At 43.5% G+C, this 20029-nt stretch overlaps 2 protein-coding genes across 4 annotated transcripts; both read left to right on the forward strand.

Annotated features, from left to right (window-relative positions):
• Window positions 1–2808: 2808 nt before the first annotated feature.
• LOC120503568 (probable 2-ketogluconate reductase) lies at window positions 2809–7736 on the forward strand. 2 transcript variants are annotated; one of them, XM_039712188.1, is made up of 7 exons: window positions 2809–2908; window positions 3348–3401; window positions 3899–4283; window positions 5021–5192; window positions 6186–6364; window positions 6907–7003; window positions 7380–7736. In XM_039712188.1, the coding sequence occupies exons 3-7, from the start codon at window positions 3902–3904 to the stop codon at window positions 7531–7533; spliced, it is 984 nt and encodes a 327-aa protein (XP_039568122.1). In that variant the 5' UTR covers window positions 2809–2908; window positions 3348–3401; window positions 3899–3901; the 3' UTR covers window positions 7534–7736. The 2 variants fall into 2 exon arrangements, with proteins under 2 accessions (XP_039568122.1, XP_039568121.1); XM_039712187.1 differs by lacking the exon at window positions 2809–2908 and having other exon boundaries at window positions 2915–3401.
• A 337-nt stretch (window positions 7737–8073) lies between these two features.
• On the forward strand, window positions 8074–16560 carry RBFA (ribosome binding factor A). Of its 2 annotated transcripts, none has more exons than XM_039712158.1 (7): window positions 8074–8256; window positions 9252–9294; window positions 9914–10090; window positions 11360–11472; window positions 12990–13074; window positions 14702–14772; window positions 15852–16560. In XM_039712158.1, exons 1-7 carry the CDS (start codon window positions 8147–8149, stop codon window positions 16243–16245), a joined length of 993 nt encoding a protein of 330 aa, XP_039568092.1. In that variant the 5' UTR covers window positions 8074–8146; the 3' UTR covers window positions 16246–16560. The 2 variants fall into 2 exon arrangements, with proteins under 2 accessions (XP_039568092.1, XP_039568093.1); XM_039712159.1 differs by having other exon boundaries at window positions 8118–8256; window positions 9256–9294.
• Window positions 16561–20029: the final 3469 nt, after the last annotated feature.

Genomic DNA, 20029 nt, shown 5'->3' on the forward strand with positions numbered 1-20029 from the left:
TTACCTACAGCAACTAGACAGGCTGACACCAAATAACACTTTATGATGGTTTATAGCCACTGAAAACAAATGCATCACTTGGTTTGGCCTTGCCTGAAGATTTCCTGCCTCAGCTTTTTTTTGCCTGTAATACAATACTGCCTTATAAAACTTAATGTAGACATAGGAAATGCATGTCTTTATCCAGCTTCATGCTTAAGCTATTCCATACAACCCACCTGAGAAATGCATGCATTACATTGTACAAAGGTGTTTTAGGGTGACCCAATACTTCAAAGCCTAATGCTAAGAAACAACTATTATGCAAGCACCTTATTAACACTGCAGGCATCGGCTCACCCTGCAGGATTACATGGATACCAACAGCAATATTTAATGATGGGGATGAAGTCCACAATACTTCTGTCTATGTACCCACATACCTCACTCATTTTAGTGCTCTGTACAGTGCTGGTATATCAGATCCCTTTCTGTAAGAGAAAACTTGCACACAGCAACGATGTACATGCAGTGAAATTCAGCTTAACACATTACATGGAGGTCTAAAAGGTAGTCTACAAACCAAATATACTTAGAACATGATAGTGCACTGGTGCAATTGACAACTTCTTTTCACATATGATGCTAAACAGATAAAACTTCTGTAGAGCTGTATCAGTTCCTGACCTATAGCTTGAAAATTGGATGTTCAAATTGCACAAAACAGATTTGAAAATATGAATTCTCTCCACATGTAACCACACAACATTTTCTTGACATTTGATACATATGTATGTATCATTTTTGCTTGGATTAACATTCCTTTGACTGTTACTTTTTGGATCTTCTGACTAATTCCTTCTTCATTTTGTTCATTCAAATTCATGGATTTGATATACAAAGGTAAACACCACTGTGTTGCCCTCCCAAAGGTTTTTCTTTACTTTCAAGACCAGAATGTGGTAGGCCTCTTTCCTCAGACTTGTGTCTTTGAGAGGAACTTTACAAGGGTCCTTTGATCTCAGCTGAGCAGTAAGTTAAAAGCTTACTCATTACAATCTTATCACCAAAGCAGTTTGGAAACTTTTGATGTGAAAGAAGTAATGTGTAATCATTTTATGTTTGTTGGTTTGGTTTTGGTTTGTTTTTTTTTTTTTTTTTTTAAGGAAGAAAATGCCAGTAAACTTAACTAAGAATCCAGTTAACATTCTGTAACTCCATATTGCTAGTTAATTAAGTTTTGCTTTAAAGCTTAACTGTTTGAACTTGAATTTAATGTAAGCAACTGATACTCAAAAATCATCACCAGAATAACAAGAACAGTTTATGGTTTTGTGTAATTGATATTGTTATCATATATTTTTTTATTAGCAATTTTATAGAGGATTGGTGTTAAACTTGACTGTCTTCATGTTCAGCATATCAAAGTGTATTTGACAGAATTCAAGATGACAGCATTTTTGTAATCCATTCTTTTGAAAAGCACTACAGTAGTCAGGAGACACACAGCAGCCCCTATGGCTGGTTGTTACATAGTGTGAAAGGAAAAAGATCCCTGGATGCTCATAGTAGTGGTGTGTCCTGGCTCCTGAGCTGCTGTGACCCCAGAAACCAGGCATCCTCCTCAGAGGATCACGACCACCTGCACAGCAAGGGGAATGGCTTCAGCACAGCTTTTGTGAACTGAGAACTGAAGCTGTGCTTCCCAGTGCCCATCACTGGATATAGAGATCGAGGGAGGCGATTCTTCCCCTCTGTTCTGCTCTTGCGGGATCCCACCTGGAATGTTGCATCCAGCCTGGGGTCCTCAGCACAAAAAAGATGTGAACCTATTGAACTGGGTCCAGAGAAGGCCACTAAGTTATCACAGGACTGGAGAACCTCTGCTAAGAAGATAGAATGGGAGAGTTGGCATTGTTCAGCCCGGAGAAGGGAAGGCTCAGAGGAAACCTTACAGCAACCTTACAGTTGCTAAAGGGGGACTGCAAGAGAGCTGCAGAGGGACTCTTCACAAGTAATGACAGAACAAGGGGAATGGCCTTTGAAAGAGAGTAGGTTTAGATTAGGTAGTAGAACAGAGATTAGGAAGATATTGTCCTCTTTGAGGATAATGAGGCAACGGTACAGGTGACACAGAGAAGTTGTAGATGCCCCATCCCTATCAGTGTTCAAGACCAGGCTGGATGGGGCTCTGAGCAACGTGGTCTAGTGAAAGGTGTCCCTTCCTGTGGCAGCTGGTTTGGAAATAGATGGGCATTCCAACCAAAACCATTCTGTGATTCTATGATACAGACCAAATAAACTTGTCAGAAAAATTCTCACATATTATCAGCTGAAGTTGGCACAGGGCTGTAGCTGGCCTAACATCTCAGGTGTCTAAGCACCTGAGCCTGCCCCAGCTGCTTAGCTCTCAGAGTTTTTGAGCTGGGCTAACAGCTCAGGTATCTAAGCACCTGAGCCTGCCCCAGCTGCTTAGCTCTCAGAGTTTTTGAGGGTATTCCTAGAATCATATAGGTTGAAAAGACCTTCATGTGCGTAGTGAGATGTTACTGGTGTCTGTCGTCAGAGACAACTCTTCATCTTACGTTAATTCATGTGCACAGACTGTAATGATCAGCAGGAAGGCCAGACCATGTCCCGTTTTCAAAGACAGTATGGAAAACACAGCATGCAGGACGTTAATGCAAAATCCCGACAGTACTGAAATCACGAACAGCACAGAAACACTCCTACAACCACACACAATCACTCGTGAGCTCCCCTTGCTCTCTCTCGGCTGCCCGAGTACCCCGGGTAGCCGTGCCGTGCCCTGGCCCCGCGGGCGGCCCGGGCGGGGTGCGGGCGGCCGGGCAGTGCCCGCCTCGGCGGCCGCTCCCGCTCCGCCCCCGCCGTGCGGCTGGAACGGCCGGGGCGGAGGCTCGGCCGGGGGGTGAGTGCGAGCGGCACCGCGGGACCCCCGCGGGGCTCCGGGACCGCCTCTGCCGGGCGGCGGCGGCTCCGGGGGCAGCACCGGGCGTGCGGGGCACCGCGGCTCCCGCGGTCCTGCGCGCCCGCCCGGGCTGGCAGAGGGAGGAATCTCGCCCGTTCCCAGCCGTCCTTCAGGGCTGGACAGAGCCCGCGGCCGCCACTCCAGCTCCCTCCTATGTTTAGTCGCAGCCCTAGGCCCGCTGGGCCAGCGGGCAGAGCTCAGCCCGTCCTGGGCAAGGAGAACTTCCCGGGACACGGCGCTCCGGGGGCGGGTGGTCGGGCACAGAACGGGAGCTGGCCCGGTGCTGCCGGAGCGCTGCGGGAGCATTGCCCCTCGCAATGAGGGGCGGCGGGAGGGGGTCTCGGCTTTAACCTGGGATCACAGCCTTGGCTCTTTGCAGAGTCAGCAGAGTGAAGAGTTGGCAAAGCACTGAAGGAGACGGAAGAAAGAAAGGGTAAACTTATGTTCGTGGGTAACTCCAAAGTTCATAGTTGACAATTTATAGGTCTGTTACATTAAATGAGATTTTTACTGAGATATCTCATCAATGATAATTGTTTAATATAATTGCAGAAGTGGCAGAATTTGCAGACTAAAAGATACCTTTTTCACTCACACGGGCACATTCTTAAATTAGCAAGACTTTGGCTTGCTAATTTTGAACATTGAACAGGAGTAACAACTGGTTGCTTATTTGTTTGAGTGTTAGCACACTTGGTATGCTAGAAATGTTTTTTTATTAACAAGATTATATAGAAATTGAGCATCCTTCTGAATAACACAGGAGGAGAACCCAAAAGACTTCTGCATGTGGGAGTGGTTATCTTTAGCCAAATCCTTCATCAAGTGGGAAAACAGAACGTAATTGAGCCAATCAATTCCTGGTTTTTAGAAAAAAGATATAATGGATCACTTCAGATCATGTCCTTTTGGTTCTCTTTGCCTTTGTAGGACATGGAGAGTCAGGAACTGCCTTATGTGCTAGTTGACTCTATAGGAGGGAGGCTTGGAGTATATGAAGACCATCTTGGATTTCTGAAGAAACGTTTTCATCTCATCACCATGAAAGAATATCTTGAAAACAAGACGTTTCTCAGCAAAAAGATCAGAGCTATCTATGTGTGGTATCACAAACCAGCTATTAATGAAGAGCTGCTCCAGAGCTTGCCTAACCTGAAGGTAGTTGCAAGTGCTGGAGTGGGAATAGATCACTTGGACCTGAAACTCCTCTCCAGCTATGGCGTGAAGGTGTCCAATACTCCATTTATTGTTTCCACTGACACTGCAGACATGGCGATGACTTTGTTGCTGGCATCTTCCAGGAGACTTGTGGAAGGTAATAACTTAAATGGTCTTAGTTTTTCATAGAAAATATGACTTCAAAACATGCAGAAAATGTGTGCTGCTGCAAAAGTAAGCTTAACACTAGAAATAGAGGAAATAGGGGTAAAGGAAGAAGTTAAGACAAATCTGTCTTGTTGACAATAACTGGCATCCTATTTCCAAACTGGCATATTGGCAAGGCAGAGTTGTTCCTTCCTTGGACAGCTCTAAATTCAGGCCTCTTCTCCCTCAGCCCACAGCCACTTATTCATTGTGGGTGCTCACTGCAGTCTGGCTTTTCAGGTTGCAATAAAAGGGGATTAAAAGAATGTATTTTCAAGGAGGTTTGAAGCGTGTCTTTGCCAAGCTGCCATGTATCCGAGTCATTATGAACAAGCTGTCCAGAAATGTGCCCACCATGCTCTGTGTTTCTTTTTCCTGCTGACCTTGGTGTATCTGCAAGGAGGCTGGGAATCAGATAGTCTTACTGCTGCTTTGGCCTGACCTTCTTTGCTTCCTTTCTTGACAAAGAGAGGCTGGGTATATTTCTCTCCTGAGCAAGAAATCAGTGTCAGCAGTCCTGTGTACAGTGCAGCATTACTCACTTCTTGTCCAGAAACATGATGAAAATACATTACTGCTCCTGTGCTTCTGCCTAGTCCTACGATAAAAAGTGTGTGTGTGGGGGGAAAAGTAACCAGATGCTGGAACATCCTTTAGATTACATAATTCTTCTTTTGCTCTTCCAAGGCCATGAGATGGCAGTCTCCCCTGACACAGAGTATTTTCCTGTTGACTGGCTGGGGGCTGAGGTTTCTGGAGCAACCCTGGGGATCCTGGGAATGGGCAAAATTGGTTACAAAGTGGCTGAAAGAGCCAAAGCCTTTGAAATGAAGATTTTGTACCACAACAGAAATCAGAGGTAAAGCTTGTTGCAGTTCTAAGGCAACTCTATTTTGTCACTGTTTTTATGTGCTATTTGTACTTTTCACTGTGCTTTCACTTTTTAGAGTGCTTTTTATTTTAAGTGGAAAAGTACATACTTGCATTCCAAGATGGTCATTAATTTCCCGATTTATACAGAAAGAAAGTCAGGAAGGAATGGGAGAGATATACCTCACTGTTCTCCCTGTCAGCTGGGGCTCCTGACTTCTTCCTGCTATGGTGGTGACATTGCAATGGACTGGAAAGGAGAAAACTGGGAGGACTTAACTCCTGTGATTTAGGTGAGGCAGGGATTCAGGCAGAGACATCTCACCCTTCCAAAGCCATGTGACAATGAAGGGCCAGACTTTCCAGTCTGTTTGCTATCTTCTAGAAGAGGTGTATGTGCCCTGTGTCCCTGTGCTCCCATCAGGCCCATTCCATTCTTTTCTTTTGTAAGAATTTGATGAGCCAGCCAACCTCGTCCTGATACAGATTGAGTGCGCCAGCAGGTCCTGCAGCGTGTGGTTTCAGTGAATCAGCACTGATGCACAGCACAGTCAGGCTGTTGCTGACATAGATTTGGGAAGATTTAATCCCTGCCCTGTCTTGCGTGTTTCCTCAGTAATTTTCACATTACTTACTTAAATTATTTAATTTTCACAAGACACCAGTGTTGCTTTTGGGTAGGACAAGAATCCCCATTATTAGCAAAAACTGTGACAAAAATGGATTTGGTTTATTATTTATTCAGTGCATTTATGTGATACCCATTTCTTACTTTCCATCCCCACTGTACTGCACATTTGTGTACAGTTCACTTGGTATTGTGGGAAATAGCTTGATCTTTTTTTTTTTTTCTGAGTTTCAGACAAGCAGCTAACTGCTTTGCACTACACAACAAAGATAACAATAAAGAAATATTTCCTCTACTGGTGATATTTCCTTTGTTTCTTGCTACTGCAGTTTAATTTTGGGATTTTCCCTTCAGAAAAAAGGAAGAAGAAAGTGCTGTTGGAGCTGTTTACTGTAAGAAGATAGATGATTTGCTCCAGCAGTCAGATTTTGTGTTATTGGCTGTGAACCTAACTCCACAAACACACAAACTGATTGGGAAGAGGGAGCTGGAGCTGATGAAACCTACTGCTACTCTTATTAATATCAGCAGAGGTAAGGTGCAGAATAAACAAAACTGCATTAAAGTTTGGTGGCATGACAAGTCCTGAGAAAATCTCTAATATAGAGTCTGTCCCTCTGAAATGTTCCGTAAATTTTCTGATTAATAGTTTATTTAGACACTCGTGATCATATCTCAGTAAAATTCAAGTGTTTTTAAGTGTATTTAAGAATATTTAAGTGTTCCCTTAATAATAAGAAAGTAGGTCTCTGAAATGTTAATGACCTTGGAGTGTTAGAAGCCCATGTGTATTTATATATCTCCTACTGAAGCCTTTTATTTATTTAATGCAGTGTTGCTGTTCACACACATTAGGGTGGCACAGCCTACTCTGAGGCCTGGCACTCTGTTTCATTCTGCTAATTCCCTGATGCACATACCCAGGCTTCCCACTCCCACTCCACCACACTCCACTGCTGCTTCTGCACTGTGACCATGGCCTGCCCTGCTGTTTGCCTGACCACTGCACCCAAAAGAATACTGAGAGGACAGTAAGGAACATGAAAATAAACATGTCCTTCTTACTGCAACCCAGGTCTGATAGTGGATCAGGATGCTTTGGTGGAAGCCCTTCAAAACAAAGTTATTAAGGCAGCTGCTCTGGATGTGACATATCCTGAACCTTTGCCAAGGTAGGACACATGTATTTACGTTAAAATTAAAAGGGTCTATGTGTGATGTTCAAACTGAGTAAAATTTTGTGAGCATGTGAGATGTTGCATAATTTTGTTAGTAGGAGTACATGAGGTGTGTGCACTGGTCCTGCTGAAACCATGTCCCTAATCCAGTTCCAGCCAAATAAAATTCACACTCACTCATTTGGAGGATTTGTTGCATAAAGCCCCACCAAGCTAGGCAGCACTTTGAACTCCTCTGAATATGCTTGAGTCATGCAATTAGGTTTTGTTTTATTTTTAATTATTATTTTCCCTGGTGGCCTGCAATACTGATGAAATACTGATGAATGTGCTGTGAGTGACTAGTTCAGCATTTCTTTTCCTCTCCCAGGGATCACCCCTTGTTAAAACTGAAGAATGTTATCATAACTCCTCACATTGGAAGTGCCACCAAGAAGACGCGCTGGGCTATGATGGAGGAGATGGCAGAGAGCATACAGGCAGGCCTGGCGGGTCTTCCTGTCCCCCGTGAGGTGCTGCCCTAAAGCAGCTTGTGTTCAGGATTAATGCCATCAGTGCAGAAGCAGCAATTTGATCACTTTTCCTGTAATTATTTCGTGTAATTTCGTGTTATGAACATAAAATATATAAATCACGGGTTCAATTTATTTAAATACCCAGCAGCAGTTCTGTGTGGAAAACTGCAATGTTTTGTCTTGATCTTCAATGGAAAATTCCAGAGCACAGAGTCTTGCCTCAGTGTCACTTGCTTTCCTCGCACCCCCTTACAGCTGTCCGCCGATGCAGCAGCGAATTTGAGGACATGTACACCGTGTCTTAGAGGGACCGCCCGGCACAGCCACAAGCGCAGCCGGCGTGTCGCAGCGGCTCCTGCCGCCCTCCGGCAGCAATCCCGGCCCTTGCGTGCGTGGAGCTCCAGGGTCTGAGTGCGTGCGAGCCCTGCCCAGCCTGAGGGCGGCTCGGCCTCTCTCCCTCCTTCCCCCTCTCCTTCCTCCCCTCTCCGGGGCCGGCCGGGACACCCGCAGCCGCGGGCCCGGGCCTCCGGCCGACAGGGGGAGCCGCAGCCGGAGCCTGAGCCGCAGCCGGAGCTGAGGCGGGAGCTCCCCGGGCCGGGCCGGGGCCGGGGCCGGGGCAGCAATGTGGGGAGCCCGGGTGGCCGCGGTGCCGCGGTGGTGCCGGGCCCTGCGCAGCTCCGCAGCCCTGGGCGGCCCCAGGAACCTGCTGCGGAAAATGCTCCGCAAGAATAAGTAGGTGCGGGGCCCTGCCGGGGTGGGCTGTGGGCGCTGGGACAAGGGGACTCAGAGGGGCTGCGGGGCTCGGGCGCTCCCGCGGCCCCGGTACCGCGGAGGAGAGACACCGGCCCCGAGCCGCCGATCTGAGCTGCGGCTGAACATGTGCCCAGGTGGCCAAGAAGACGAGTGGCCCTGGCCTCTATCAGCAGTAGTGTCCTGCAGGACCAGGCCACTGATCGTCCCTCGGTGCTCTGTGCTCTGGCCTCCGTGAGGCCACGCCTCGAGTGCTGTGTCCAATTCTGGGCCCCTCTGTACAGGAAAGACATTGAGGTGCTGGAGCATGTCCAGTGAAGGGCAGCGGCGAAGAGTCTGGAGCACAAGTCCTGTGAGGAACAGCTGAGGGGGCTGGGGGCGCTCAGTCAGGAGAAAAAGAGGCTCAGGGAGGAGGGACCTTATAACTCTACAACTGCCTGGAAAGGGGCTGTAGCCAGGTGGGAGTCGGTCTCTTCTCCCAGGAAACAAGTGACAGGACGAAAGGAAATGGGCTCAAGTTGCACTAAGGGATATTTAGATTGTATATGGGGAGAAATTTCTTCACTGAAAGGGAAGAATGGTCAAGCAATAGAACAGGATCCCCAGGAAAGTGGTGTAATCACTGTCTCTGGAAGTGTTCGGAAAATGTGTAGAAGTGATGCCTAATGAAAAGGTTTAGTGCTGGACTTGGCAGTGGTGGTTTAACAGTGGGAATTTATGATCTTAGCCCTGTTTTTGTACCTTAATGATTCTCTGAATTTAAAGAAACCTGAGAGCTGCTCTTTTCCACCCCCTTCCCATCTATGTGCAGCTTCAGCTGTGGGTGGGAAGCATTGTTCCCTGTACCCCAGCTGTGAGGAGACCTACTTGGGTGTTGTGGTGTCCTTTCAGGCAGGTGGAATATTAATTACACAGGGAATCCTTATTTCTCTGAGCTACTTAACGATAAGGCTGATTTCCTTTCTTTTTCCCAAAAGAAAGAAGTTCTGGTATGACAGCCCTACCCTGGGATCACAAACGGTAAGTGCAAGCTCTGAAGGCAATATGTTTATTTGTGCCAGGAGGAACAGACTTGTGTTTCTGCCATTGATTCTAACTTGAACCATTTTCTGATGGAAAAATAGCAAGATTTTGTGAACAATGAGTAGGGCTCCAGCCTGACTGTGACAGGATTGCCATTTGGCTTCCCATGGCTGTTTCCTCTTCTGTACTGATCTTTCGTCCTTGCCAGCATCAATGCTCTCTTGCACACTCCTGAGTACTTATCCAGATTAAAACTTCTATGAGCTTAGTTTAATGAAAATTTTTTAAATTAATTTAAAATTTAATTTAATTTTTTCAAACAAGCAAAACTTTTCAGTCAATGCATGCTGTATTTGAGAAAACAGATCTATGGAGCTTCATAACTTGCTACAAAATACAAAAAGAACTTTAGAAACTTTGACTGTAATACACGAATGTCAAAAATTTTGTGAACAGAAGTATTCTTTATTGAAACACTTGATACGTAGGACCTATATAAAGCCATCACAGCTGCAATAATGAAATAAGAACATACTTAGTAAAGTGCATGAAACTGTATATAGTTGCCTAATGCAAATGTGTAACTGCTTAATGTGTTGTTTGTTTCTTTTTATAGCTGCATAAACCAACCAAGTTGGACTTTTTAATGAAAAATGACCTTACAAAAACAAGGAAAGAAGACAACATGCGCTGCAGAGTTTTGAATGGTCTTATTCATAAAGCTGTGTTAGAGATGGCGACTACCTGTGAAGTCAGTCAAGAATTTTATGATCTCAAGCTGGAAATCTGCAAGGCAAGTGCCAAATCTACAGCTTGTGCTGAGCCACTCTGATTACGTTGTGAGGCTGGCGTGGATGTGCCAAAGGAGCTCCCCTGGGTGTTGTGATGCGTGCCAAGAGGAGTTTTACTGCATTGCTTCTGATGTGGCAGAGTGCAGTAAGGTCTGGCACTGGAGTACACACGAGCAGAGCTTTGCCACTGTAGTACCTGGCTTAGGAGACCTTTGCCACTCTAATGCAAATGTAACTCAGGCCAATTAAATTATGATTCTCCTGATATGACTTTTTTCTGTTACTCAGACATAAACTCTTTGTGTTGCCCTTTCAGAAGGAGGAGCTTGGTTTTACCAACATAAGTGTATCTTTCCAAGAGTCTGTTCTGCTTGCAGCGGTGTGAGAGTTGTCACCTGCTTGTGTGACTCCCCAGCAATGTTACTGGCAGGAGACCTAAGTGATGCATGAGATTAGTTTAAAAAAAGGGGCAAGCCTAAGAAAATGTCATTGTCAAGCCAGATCTGAGAAAGAATTGAAATTTGTATGTAATTGTATCTAGTGGTGTAATAATTTGTGGATTTGAAAGGGATGTTAGAGTTCTGATACAGGAACTAAGTCAGTCTCTGCATTCTCTTTTGTTGTCTGAAGTTTTTATCATCTACATTTGCTGTTTCTGTAAAGATTAAATTATACCAGTGTTTGTCTTAAAAGCTTGGTGAACTTAGCTTTGATATTAGAGGCATGGAAAATGATACCTCATAGCTGCATCTATGACAAAAGGATTGTCAGTCATGACTAAAATAGATGTTTTTTCCAGCTGAATTAATTCTGTTGTCAGACAAGCATTCAAAACTACCTGGGCAAGATGAGTATTTTGGCTGTACATGTGCAGTATCCTTCACAGAGTATTTCTGTCTCTCTAGGGCTTTGGGGATTGCTTGTATCAGATCACATGTCTGCATGTAAAAATGCTGGCTGGTGTGGGCAAGATAGTTCTTTCAGGAGGCATTGCTGTAAATTAAATGACTCAAAAATGTGAGAGATGGAAAGAAACAGCCTTCTTCCCAATGCAATACAGATGTTATAGCTGCACAGTATTTGTGCTGTGGGACATGGCTGGGTGTAGATCACTCCTGATTTACTCATGAACTGATTCTGGTCTGATATCATCACTTCTGTTATCAAAAGACATTTTCTAGTAGGGTTTCTGCAATCCGTTACAGACTTCGTTGTATATGAAGTGTGTGTGTGTGTATATAATTTTAAAGACAGATTTTCATTTTCTGTAGGTGTCCCTGTCATCCAACTTTTCAGCATGCCGTGTGTACTGGAACCCTGCTTCCACTATGGAGAAGGAAAGTTATATTGAAAGTGTGCTGCGAAAGAGCGCTCCACGTATACGGTACTGCTGTGGGATAGACAGGCCACTTCCTACATCTGGGGCCATTTCTTGAGTACTTCTGACAGTCTAGACCTGACCTATTGGGATGCCTTAGGTTTTTAGATACTTGGAGTAGAGCATCTCCTGTGATGAGCCTCACAGGGAAGGGTGGCTTTGTCAGACTGGCTGTGTGATCTCTTGCTGGAGCACAGCTGGCACAGCTGGCTCTTTTGGCTTCTATGCTTTCCCAGAGCAGGAGTGGGCCAAGCAGAAAGCAAGAGGAGTGTGGGTGAGGTCTCACTCCAGTGTGCTGATGGTGGTGGCTTATTACAGTGAATCCATGTTGCTGGTATGTCTGACGACAGAATTCCCTTTTGGTCATCAGACAACAGCCTCATTTATGGTGTCTTGCACCCTTTTATCCCCTTCCAAACTCTCAGGTCAAGACAGCTCATTGGTCTATCTGCATGCCCCCAGACTCTGAAGCAATAAGATGCCTGCATCCTAGGAGAGCTCCCATTGTCTGTGAACTTCTATCAGTCAGCCCAGAGGCTGCTCCATGGAGCTGAGCTGCTTATTATCACTTGATTAATACTACTGCAACTACTGCAACAGTGGCTGGCCAGGCTGTGCGGGACAGTAGCCCAGGATAGGATGCTGGACAGGGGACTGACAGCTGCAAGGATCTCCTTGCAGATTCACTGGGCAGTTCTGATTGCTGGGGATGATTTAGACCTCCAAAAGGGATGACTGTCATTACAGAAGTTTTTCACAATACTGATAGCAAAAAACCTCCCAAATTGAGAATGCTACCATGTATTGTGATGCTTTTCCCTATTTTTCCAACACAGAGTCCGGTGATTTTTCATGGTGTCATTGAAATTTTTGACTCTTCCTCCCTTTCCTTGGCTTTCCTTCTGCTATCCAGCCAGTCAGTTGGAAGTTCAGGACTTCACCCATGTGGCAGGTGGCATAGAAGCATACTTGTAAAGCCATTTCCTTTCTCCCTGTTTCCCTAAGCTGTGTAATTCCTGATCCAGCACAATGCTCTTTTCTACTCCATAGCCTGCACTCTTCAAGAAGGAAAGTTGCTGGCTGGCAAGAAGAGAAGGGGACCCCTGTCAATCCTTCCTGCAGCTAGCATGTGGGATGAGTTGTCTTGCCTTGCTCTGAGGGCCATATCCCCAACTGCTCTTATCGCTACAGAGGGGATAAGGATACCAGATGAAGTGGGGAAAGACCTGTGCCAGACTATGTATACAGATATGGACAATCATATCATCAATATCAGTACCATCAATACTCAGCTGGACCTGCAGCCAGTAGTTTTTGTATGCCATGCATTCAAAGTTGGGGTTCTGCAGTGATGTATTTCTTAGCATCAACCTGAATAGCTCCTCATCAGACTGAAAGTTTTGCAAGCCATATCTTTAAATGTGCAGTACTGCTGGATTTCATTTAACACCTTTTACGTGTCCTGCAGATGATATACTGATATCATACTGATTCACTGCTGGTGAATGCTGTGTTTTTACCAGGTATCTTCTGAAGAGTCAGCAGATTGTAGGAAACGTACCCCCAGTAGTATTTATAAAAGACAAAGAAGCTGCAGCTGTAAAAGAGGTAAATCTAATCTTTGACTCGATGTACAACTATAGTGACAGCAGAGAGCTGATAATTTAGTTGCTCTACCAATTTACATTAAAAATCAGTTTTTCTCTATAGTTGCAAAAATCATTTTAACAAATAGTCTTGAGTAAGATTGATGCCTATACAATATGTAGAAGAATTGTCGGCAGTATCATTAGGCCAATGAAGAATTAAATTACCATTTTAAGTAATCATATAGAATTGCCTGGTGTATATGATTATGGAAATGAGGTTGGAGGAGCTGTTTCCCACATTTTAAATGTTACGTGATTTTAAGACTCAATTGAATAACCAGTGATTTTTTCCCCCCCGTATCTTTTTCTATCTGTGAATTGTTAAAATTTGTAGGGAAGTGCAAATCTTTGCATAGGGGATGTAAGCTTATCCATACTACATATTTTTCCTTAACTTTTAAAATTGTCTTTACTATTTCATGTTTTCTGTCAAGGTGTTGATAGTTTTAACTAGTTGACATACTACTAGAATACTGATGTTTCCTAGGAATTTGCTGTCATTGGACTGTGTAGCGAGATCTCTAACATAGTGAGATTTGCAGAAGAGAAGGATGACACCAATGAGTAGAATTTGATGAGAAATATCTCCTCAAGCTGTTGATGTGAACAGAAGTTGAAAAGAACAGGTTCATGTGTCTGTGCCCTTTAGTGCCTTATTATTTATAATAGTCTTACTGTTACAGCCAATTACTGTTAGACCCTTATGGGCTCCTGCAGTGTGTATGAGCAGAGCTGGAAGGGATAAAAAGAATTTCAGATTCTCTAGAAATGCAATGAACTGCTTGAACTTTCTGTGATCAAAAAAGTTCTGAGTTTCACAGAAGATAAGTAAAAACCCTCTTTGTATCACTTCTGTCAGGGAATGACACTGGGGAGCAGATAGATGGATCATTTTCTCCCACTTCGCAGTTCATCAGATTTATGTCAATCACAGATTCAAATAACACACTGAACTTGGTTTTTAAGTATTGTAAGTAAAGGGAAAAATATCCAGTTAAACTAGAATAATACAATGGATTAGAAGGGAATTAATGTAAAGAAAAGCTGAAATGAAATTTCAAACGAGAAAATTTTCACAATTACATATAGTCTGTAGGCACAGCATATAATAATGCATTAATAATGCATTAATAATTTGTAGCATTTACTGGTTAGATGCCATGTTAAAAGGGATTTGGGAATTCTATCGTTGCCTGTAAGAGAAATGAAAACTTGCAGAAAGGGAGAAGAGGTGAAAAAAATCTGTGTAAGGATGTTATGGAAAAGGATTTGCAAGACTGAGGTAAGAAGAAATAAACCAAAAAATATATATGTCAAACAATCCCTAGCCAAGGGTTCATAATGCACATAAGGCAAAAAATTTTGTAGGAATCTCTGGATCCACTATTTGACAAAAACATCCCAGGCAAGAAGTATAAGCAATTCCTTGTAAAAGAAGGAAAAGGCTGTTTTAAAGTGGTTTTGCTAAATATTCCAAACATAGAAAAGATCATATTTGCTGTTGGATACTTGTCTGTTTCTTGTGTAGATGGGAACAAAGTCAATTTAAACAGGGTCCTTCATGTGTATCCTTCATGTGTTTACAGGTCGAAGACTTACTGGCAATTGCTGACTTTGGACCTCCAGAAGAGGAAGAAATATCTCAAAATGATTCAAGGTGGGTCTTTTGGGTTCAGAATTGTATGAGTGTCCATTTTCATTTCTGCTGGCCAGCTTAAATTGGATATTATTTGACATAAGAGAAAGTATATTTTAATTAGGTGTGTACATTGTTACTTGCAGACCTGATACTTGTTCTGGTTCTAATATATTAGTTTTTATGAATGAAATATATGTAAAACTTCTAAGATTTCAAGACTTGGTGTGTTGATGGTAATCAGAATTTTAAAAATGCTCTGCAGCAGTAATATTTTGTTTCTTGCTGGTAATTGTCTCATGAGGATGGAAACGGCATTTACCAGTACTGCTCTACTCATCCGCTTTTTTCTGATATGTTCAGTTTATTATACATGGATTGCAAGTTTACTGACAAATCTCCCTAAATTAATTTAACAATCTTCTGTGAGGGATTTTTTACTATTGAGAGATAGGGCTGAACAACCTATTGCAATAGTGGTTCTGTGGACTGGATGCTCTCAAAGCCAACAGCCTTTGCACCTGTGTGCTGTAGTCTGTTGGTAGAAATGCCTTTTGTGCCTCAGCATCTCACAGGATGGTCCATCAGGTGTGAATCAGAAATAGCTTCCTGTGGGAAGTCATTCCTGTGACAGATTTCCCAAAAGGTACCTAACACCTTCCTCTATGTCTTGGGGAAATAGTCAAGTCCAGCATAAGGTGTCACATCGCTCTGATGTGACACCTTATGCTGGACTTGACTAACAGCAGCTCTGTTTTAGACAGAGGCTGCTGCTTCTTACTTCTTGGAAGAGCTGGGAGAAGTCTTGAATTCCTTGGATCTCCCAGATACAGTACTCACCTAGGTACATTTTTTCCCAGAGACAGGCAGTTTCACCTAGCATCTTGTTGCTTTATTGGCTTTCTCCCATTAAATCTCCTGACACAGACTGTCCTTGGATGGATGATATGGTGGTATCTCTTTCTTCATAACATAGGGAACACAGGGCATTAATAAATTACACTGAAAAGTCCAGTTTATTTCTGTGTTACTCGAGTTGTCAAAAATTGAAATACATGTGGGGAAAAAACCCAAGCCAATACTTGTTTTCTTTCCCACAGTAAACTCTTCCCTTCAACAACTCAATCTTCAGATTCACCCATGCGGTCTAATCTGTTTGGTGTTGATCATGAACTGCTGAATAAACAGATAATGGACTATAAAAAAATGAAAGTGTCAAGACATATAGAAAACTTTGTCTGGACAGACAAGCAGCAGCAGCAACTTTCTAAGATTCAAAAGAAAATGAAAAAGAAAAAAGCAAGGAATCCTTCTGACGATGACGACGTTACACCACAGGAATACTTACTGGACAGATACGAAGCTGATTACTGGGACGATAACCCTGAATCAGCCTCAGGCTATGAGCTGCAGGATGAAGTACAGGAAGAGGTGAATGAATTGGATGTGGATGATGAGAAAACTTTAACTCAGCCTACTGGTAAAAGGAAATGAAGTGAAAAAGCCACTCCCTTCAAAATGAAGGCTGCCAATAATAAAAGACAAGACTGCCATAGCTACTGAAAGATTAATTTTGTACGTGTTTACCACTTCCTCATTCAAATGAATGTATTTGCCACATGTGAGCAGGTTTCCTAGCAAAAGTATGTAAGAAAAACTGCCATTACTGACATTCTGTTAAGCAGCTTTCAAGCTGCTACAGTTGAAGGACTTCCAACCAGAGAGTAGCTTTGTAATTGGAGCACTGAGTTCAAACTTCTTGCAGTTGTGTGGATTATTTCCAATAAAATTATGATTTCTATGTTTCAATATTTCTTTTAATTTTTTTTAGTGACCTTTACAAAAGTTGCCACTAAATAATGGGGCCTGTTATTCTGATATAAGGAAGGAAGAGGGAAGCAAAATAATGACAGTGGTGTTCAGCTTCATCACACAGAGACAAGGACAGGGTCTTCTCTAGAGGACCAGTCTAACAGGGGAACACTTTCTACAAAAACATCCCAATAATGGTCAATGAAGTTACAACCCTGAAAGAAAATAAATTTATAGTTGTGCAAAGGGAACTGCATCAGAAAAAAAAAATTGAGATCTGCTCATCCATTGGGTAAAATGAGGCAAAACATTGTGACTTAGAAAATGTATTAACAACTTGAAAAGCGGAGAAAGAGCAGCAGGGAAGAATGTTCCAAAAACTGAGATCTGAAAATGAATAGGGAATCATATAAAAAGTGAGAATAAAACTTTCTGACTCAAAGCACATAAAAAATAATAGCATGAGTGTATAAAGTCAGAAGGCTGCAAGCTTCAAAGAAATTACAATGAACAAGGTAGTAAAAGAGAATTCTACCAGAAATACAGAAAATTTAATTCCAGTAGTTAATGGAGAGGTGAAGAAAATCAACACAGGGGAGGTTGCCCTACAATACAGTGGAATCACAGAATGGTTTGGGCTGGAAGGGACCTTAAAGATCATTTAGACCCAAGCCCCTTGCCAGGGCAGGGACATCTTTTGCTGGACCAGGTTGCTCAAAGCCCCGTCCAACCCAACCTTGAACGCTTCAGGGATGGGGCATCTTGGACAAGCTTCTCTGGACAACATGTGCCAGTGCCTCACCACCCTGATGGAACAATTTCTTCTTCATATCTAATCTAATTCTACTCTCTTTTCCAGTGGGTGATCAAACCCTGCAACAGGCTCTCAAGAGAGGTGGTCAATCCCCCAAGCCTGTCAGTGTTTAAAAGACATTTGGACAATGCCCTTAATACCATGCTTTTTATTTTGGTCAGCCCTGAAGTAGTCAGGCAACTGGACTTGATGATCATCTCTTACAACTCAGCTATTTGATTCAATTCATTTTGGCCCAATTTGATTTGATTTGATTTGGCACTTGTTGCTTCCTCCTCCTTTCCTTACCACTAGATGCTCAGGATATCTTTGACGACATTTCTTCCCAGCCCTACACTAGAAAAGGGGATGGAATAGGCAGTTGTGTCCCAGCCTGGGCATTGGCTCTGTCACATTGTAGGAAAGAGGCACGTGCCTTTTCATGGGGGTGTATGGTTCCCGTGGGGCAGAAGCCCAGCGGGGAACCGGTTGTCCAGGATAGCTCACTGAGAGCCAGGATCGCCCAGCGAATACCTGAGTCATTTCTCTTGGAAAAACCTGTTAAAATACAACAGAGAACAACAGTGCTCCATCAGAGCTGAGGTCCATCTGACCCAAAACACTGTCTCCAAAGTGGCCAGCCATCAATGTCTACAGGAGAGCACATGATCAGTGCAGATCTTCTGCCATGGCCCTGGCTGTGCTTATAGGCTACTCTCCCCTCTCCACCCCCCACTCCTGCCCAGGGCTCCAGAAGCATGTTCCAGCTCAGCCTGAGTGATGCTGTAGGTGTCTCTGATTCTGCAGAGAACTGCTCTCCTGGAGAGAACTCTCGGATGTGGGTCATAGCTTGTCATGCAGAACTCTGGGCATAACAGAGCAGAACTATTCTGTCCTGCTCAATCCTATTCTATTCTATTCTATTCTATTCTATTCTATTCTATTCTATTCTATTCTATTCTATTCCCTATGCTCACCATGAGTCAAACAACCACGAGACTGTTATTTTCCTGAAATACCAATGCTTTTTCATCTTCAAAAACATGTTCAAGGACACAAATCTGAAGTTTACAAAGGGAATGGTGTTTTATTTTTATATCTGAATTTACGTTATGTAATTTTCTTTTATTTTTCGGAATCTGTTTCACAGCTGATGCTTGCAAGCATTAACACAATGCACACGTAGCCAGGAGCAGGCTGGTGCATTCTTCACTTTAGATTGAAAAAACATCCCTTGCAATCTAGCAAAGAAAAGCTACAAGGCACAAAGAGCAACAGCAGGAATACAGGTCAAGCAGTCCCTGTTTCCTGAAGAGTGAGGAATGAGAAGAATGAGGATTGGTACTGACCACATACAGAAGAACAAAGCAAAGAGGTGTGTGTTACCATGGGATATTATCCAAAGTTGGACACACATCAATGACAAGCACACTTTTTGCTTTCCAAAATGTGCCCCACTGTGCTTCTTGGCCAAGGATGAATGAAATGTGCTCTTGTGCCTGCCCCACGCTTATACTGTCCTCTGGAAGAGCTGAAAAATGGCAGTAATCCATTTGGCATCCAAGCCTCTGGATTGGGCAGCAAGCCTGGAACCATTCCAAGCAAGGAAGTGTAGTTATAATATTTTATGAAACAATCCTTTGCTTCATAAAGGATTTTTCCCTCCTGAGGAGCTGAGGAGCCTCAGGAAAGAAATGTAAACAGTAACTATCTGCTGCTGTGGAATGCAACAGGTGCATCTGTGATTGGTGGATGTTGGTTGTTTCTAATTAATGGCCAATCACAGATGCAGCTGCATCGGACTCTGAGAGTCAGGAGTTTTTGTTATTCATTCCATTCTTGTGCTTTCTAACTTTCTGATGAATCCTTTTTTCTTTATTCTTTTAGTATGGATTTAATGTAGTATTTTAATATAATATATATCATAATATAATAATCTAGCCTTCTGAAACATGGAGTCAAGACTCACATCTCCACACATGGGGTGTTCGTCACAAGGAAGGAAGGCTTCCAAGGCTGTTTTCACCAGAAGCAAGAACCCTTTGGAAAATTAAGTGATGTGAAGAGCAGAGCTCACTCTTGTTCCAAGTCTGCAGTGGGCAGAAGAGTCAGAGAGAGCCAGAACACTAGTAGGGCCTGGGAAGTGCAAGGGCAGCAGGCAGGAACAGAGCTGTAAGGGCCTGGAGGAGCCTTGGCAAGGGACCGTGCTCAGTGCTGCAGACAAAGGAAAAAAAACAAACAACCTGCTAGAGACACTTGCTAGTCCACCACGGGGGAAAAAAAGCCTTCACCCCTTCAGCTGCAGGGCACAAAAGAGGCCATCTTTGTGGTGCATGAGCAGCCTGGAAGAAAGGGACTAGAGAGTCCTGAACAGTGGTCATGCTTGATGCTGAAGGGGAAGGCAAAACCCCGATAGACTAGTGTCAATCTGCTCTGGAACCTTCCTGATCTCAGTGCTAGCAACTGGCAATTCCCTGAGTGTGCCAGCAAGGCCTGCCTCTTCAATGCACAGACTGGTCACGTGTCCCAGGAGAATCCCAAGCTTTGTTCTCCCTCAACCTGGAGCTCAAAAGCCAAAATGTAGCCAAATGTATTCCACTGGCTGGAATGAACAGTGGCAAGAGAAACCACTATGGAAATAACAGGCTTTGAAAAACAAGGGGGAGGAGATGT

The sequence above is a fragment of the Passer montanus genome, unplaced genomic scaffold (assembly GCF_014805655.1).
Source record: "Passer montanus isolate IOZ18808 unplaced genomic scaffold, ASM1480565v1 scaffold26, whole genome shotgun sequence".
In the NCBI taxonomy this organism is placed as follows: Eukaryota; Metazoa; Chordata; class Aves; order Passeriformes; family Passeridae; genus Passer; species Passer montanus.

Excerpts from the sequence above, each read along its gene's own strand:
- LOC120503568 (XM_039712188.1), top strand. The coding sequence starts at position 3,902 with ATGGAGAGTCAGGAACTGCCTTATGTGCTAGTTGACTCTATAGGAGGG. Across the intron at positions 6,365-6,906 it reads TCTTATTAATATCAGCAGAG|GTCTGATAGTGGATCAGGAT; the intron begins GTAAGGTGCAGA and ends ACTGCAACCCAG. Across the intron at positions 7,004-7,379 it reads TATCCTGAACCTTTGCCAAG|GGATCACCCCTTGTTAAAAC; the intron begins GTAGGACACATG and ends TTCCTCTCCCAG.
- RBFA (XM_039712158.1), top strand. The coding sequence starts at position 8,147 with ATGTGGGGAGCCCGGGTGGCCGCGGTGCCGCGGTGGTGCCGGGCCCTG. Across the intron at positions 8,257-9,251 it reads AAAATGCTCCGCAAGAATAA|AAAGAAGTTCTGGTATGACA; the intron begins GTAGGTGCGGGG and ends TTTTCCCAAAAG. Across the intron at positions 14,773-15,851 it reads ATATCTCAAAATGATTCAAG|TAAACTCTTCCCTTCAACAA; the intron begins GTGGGTCTTTTG and ends TCTTTCCCACAG.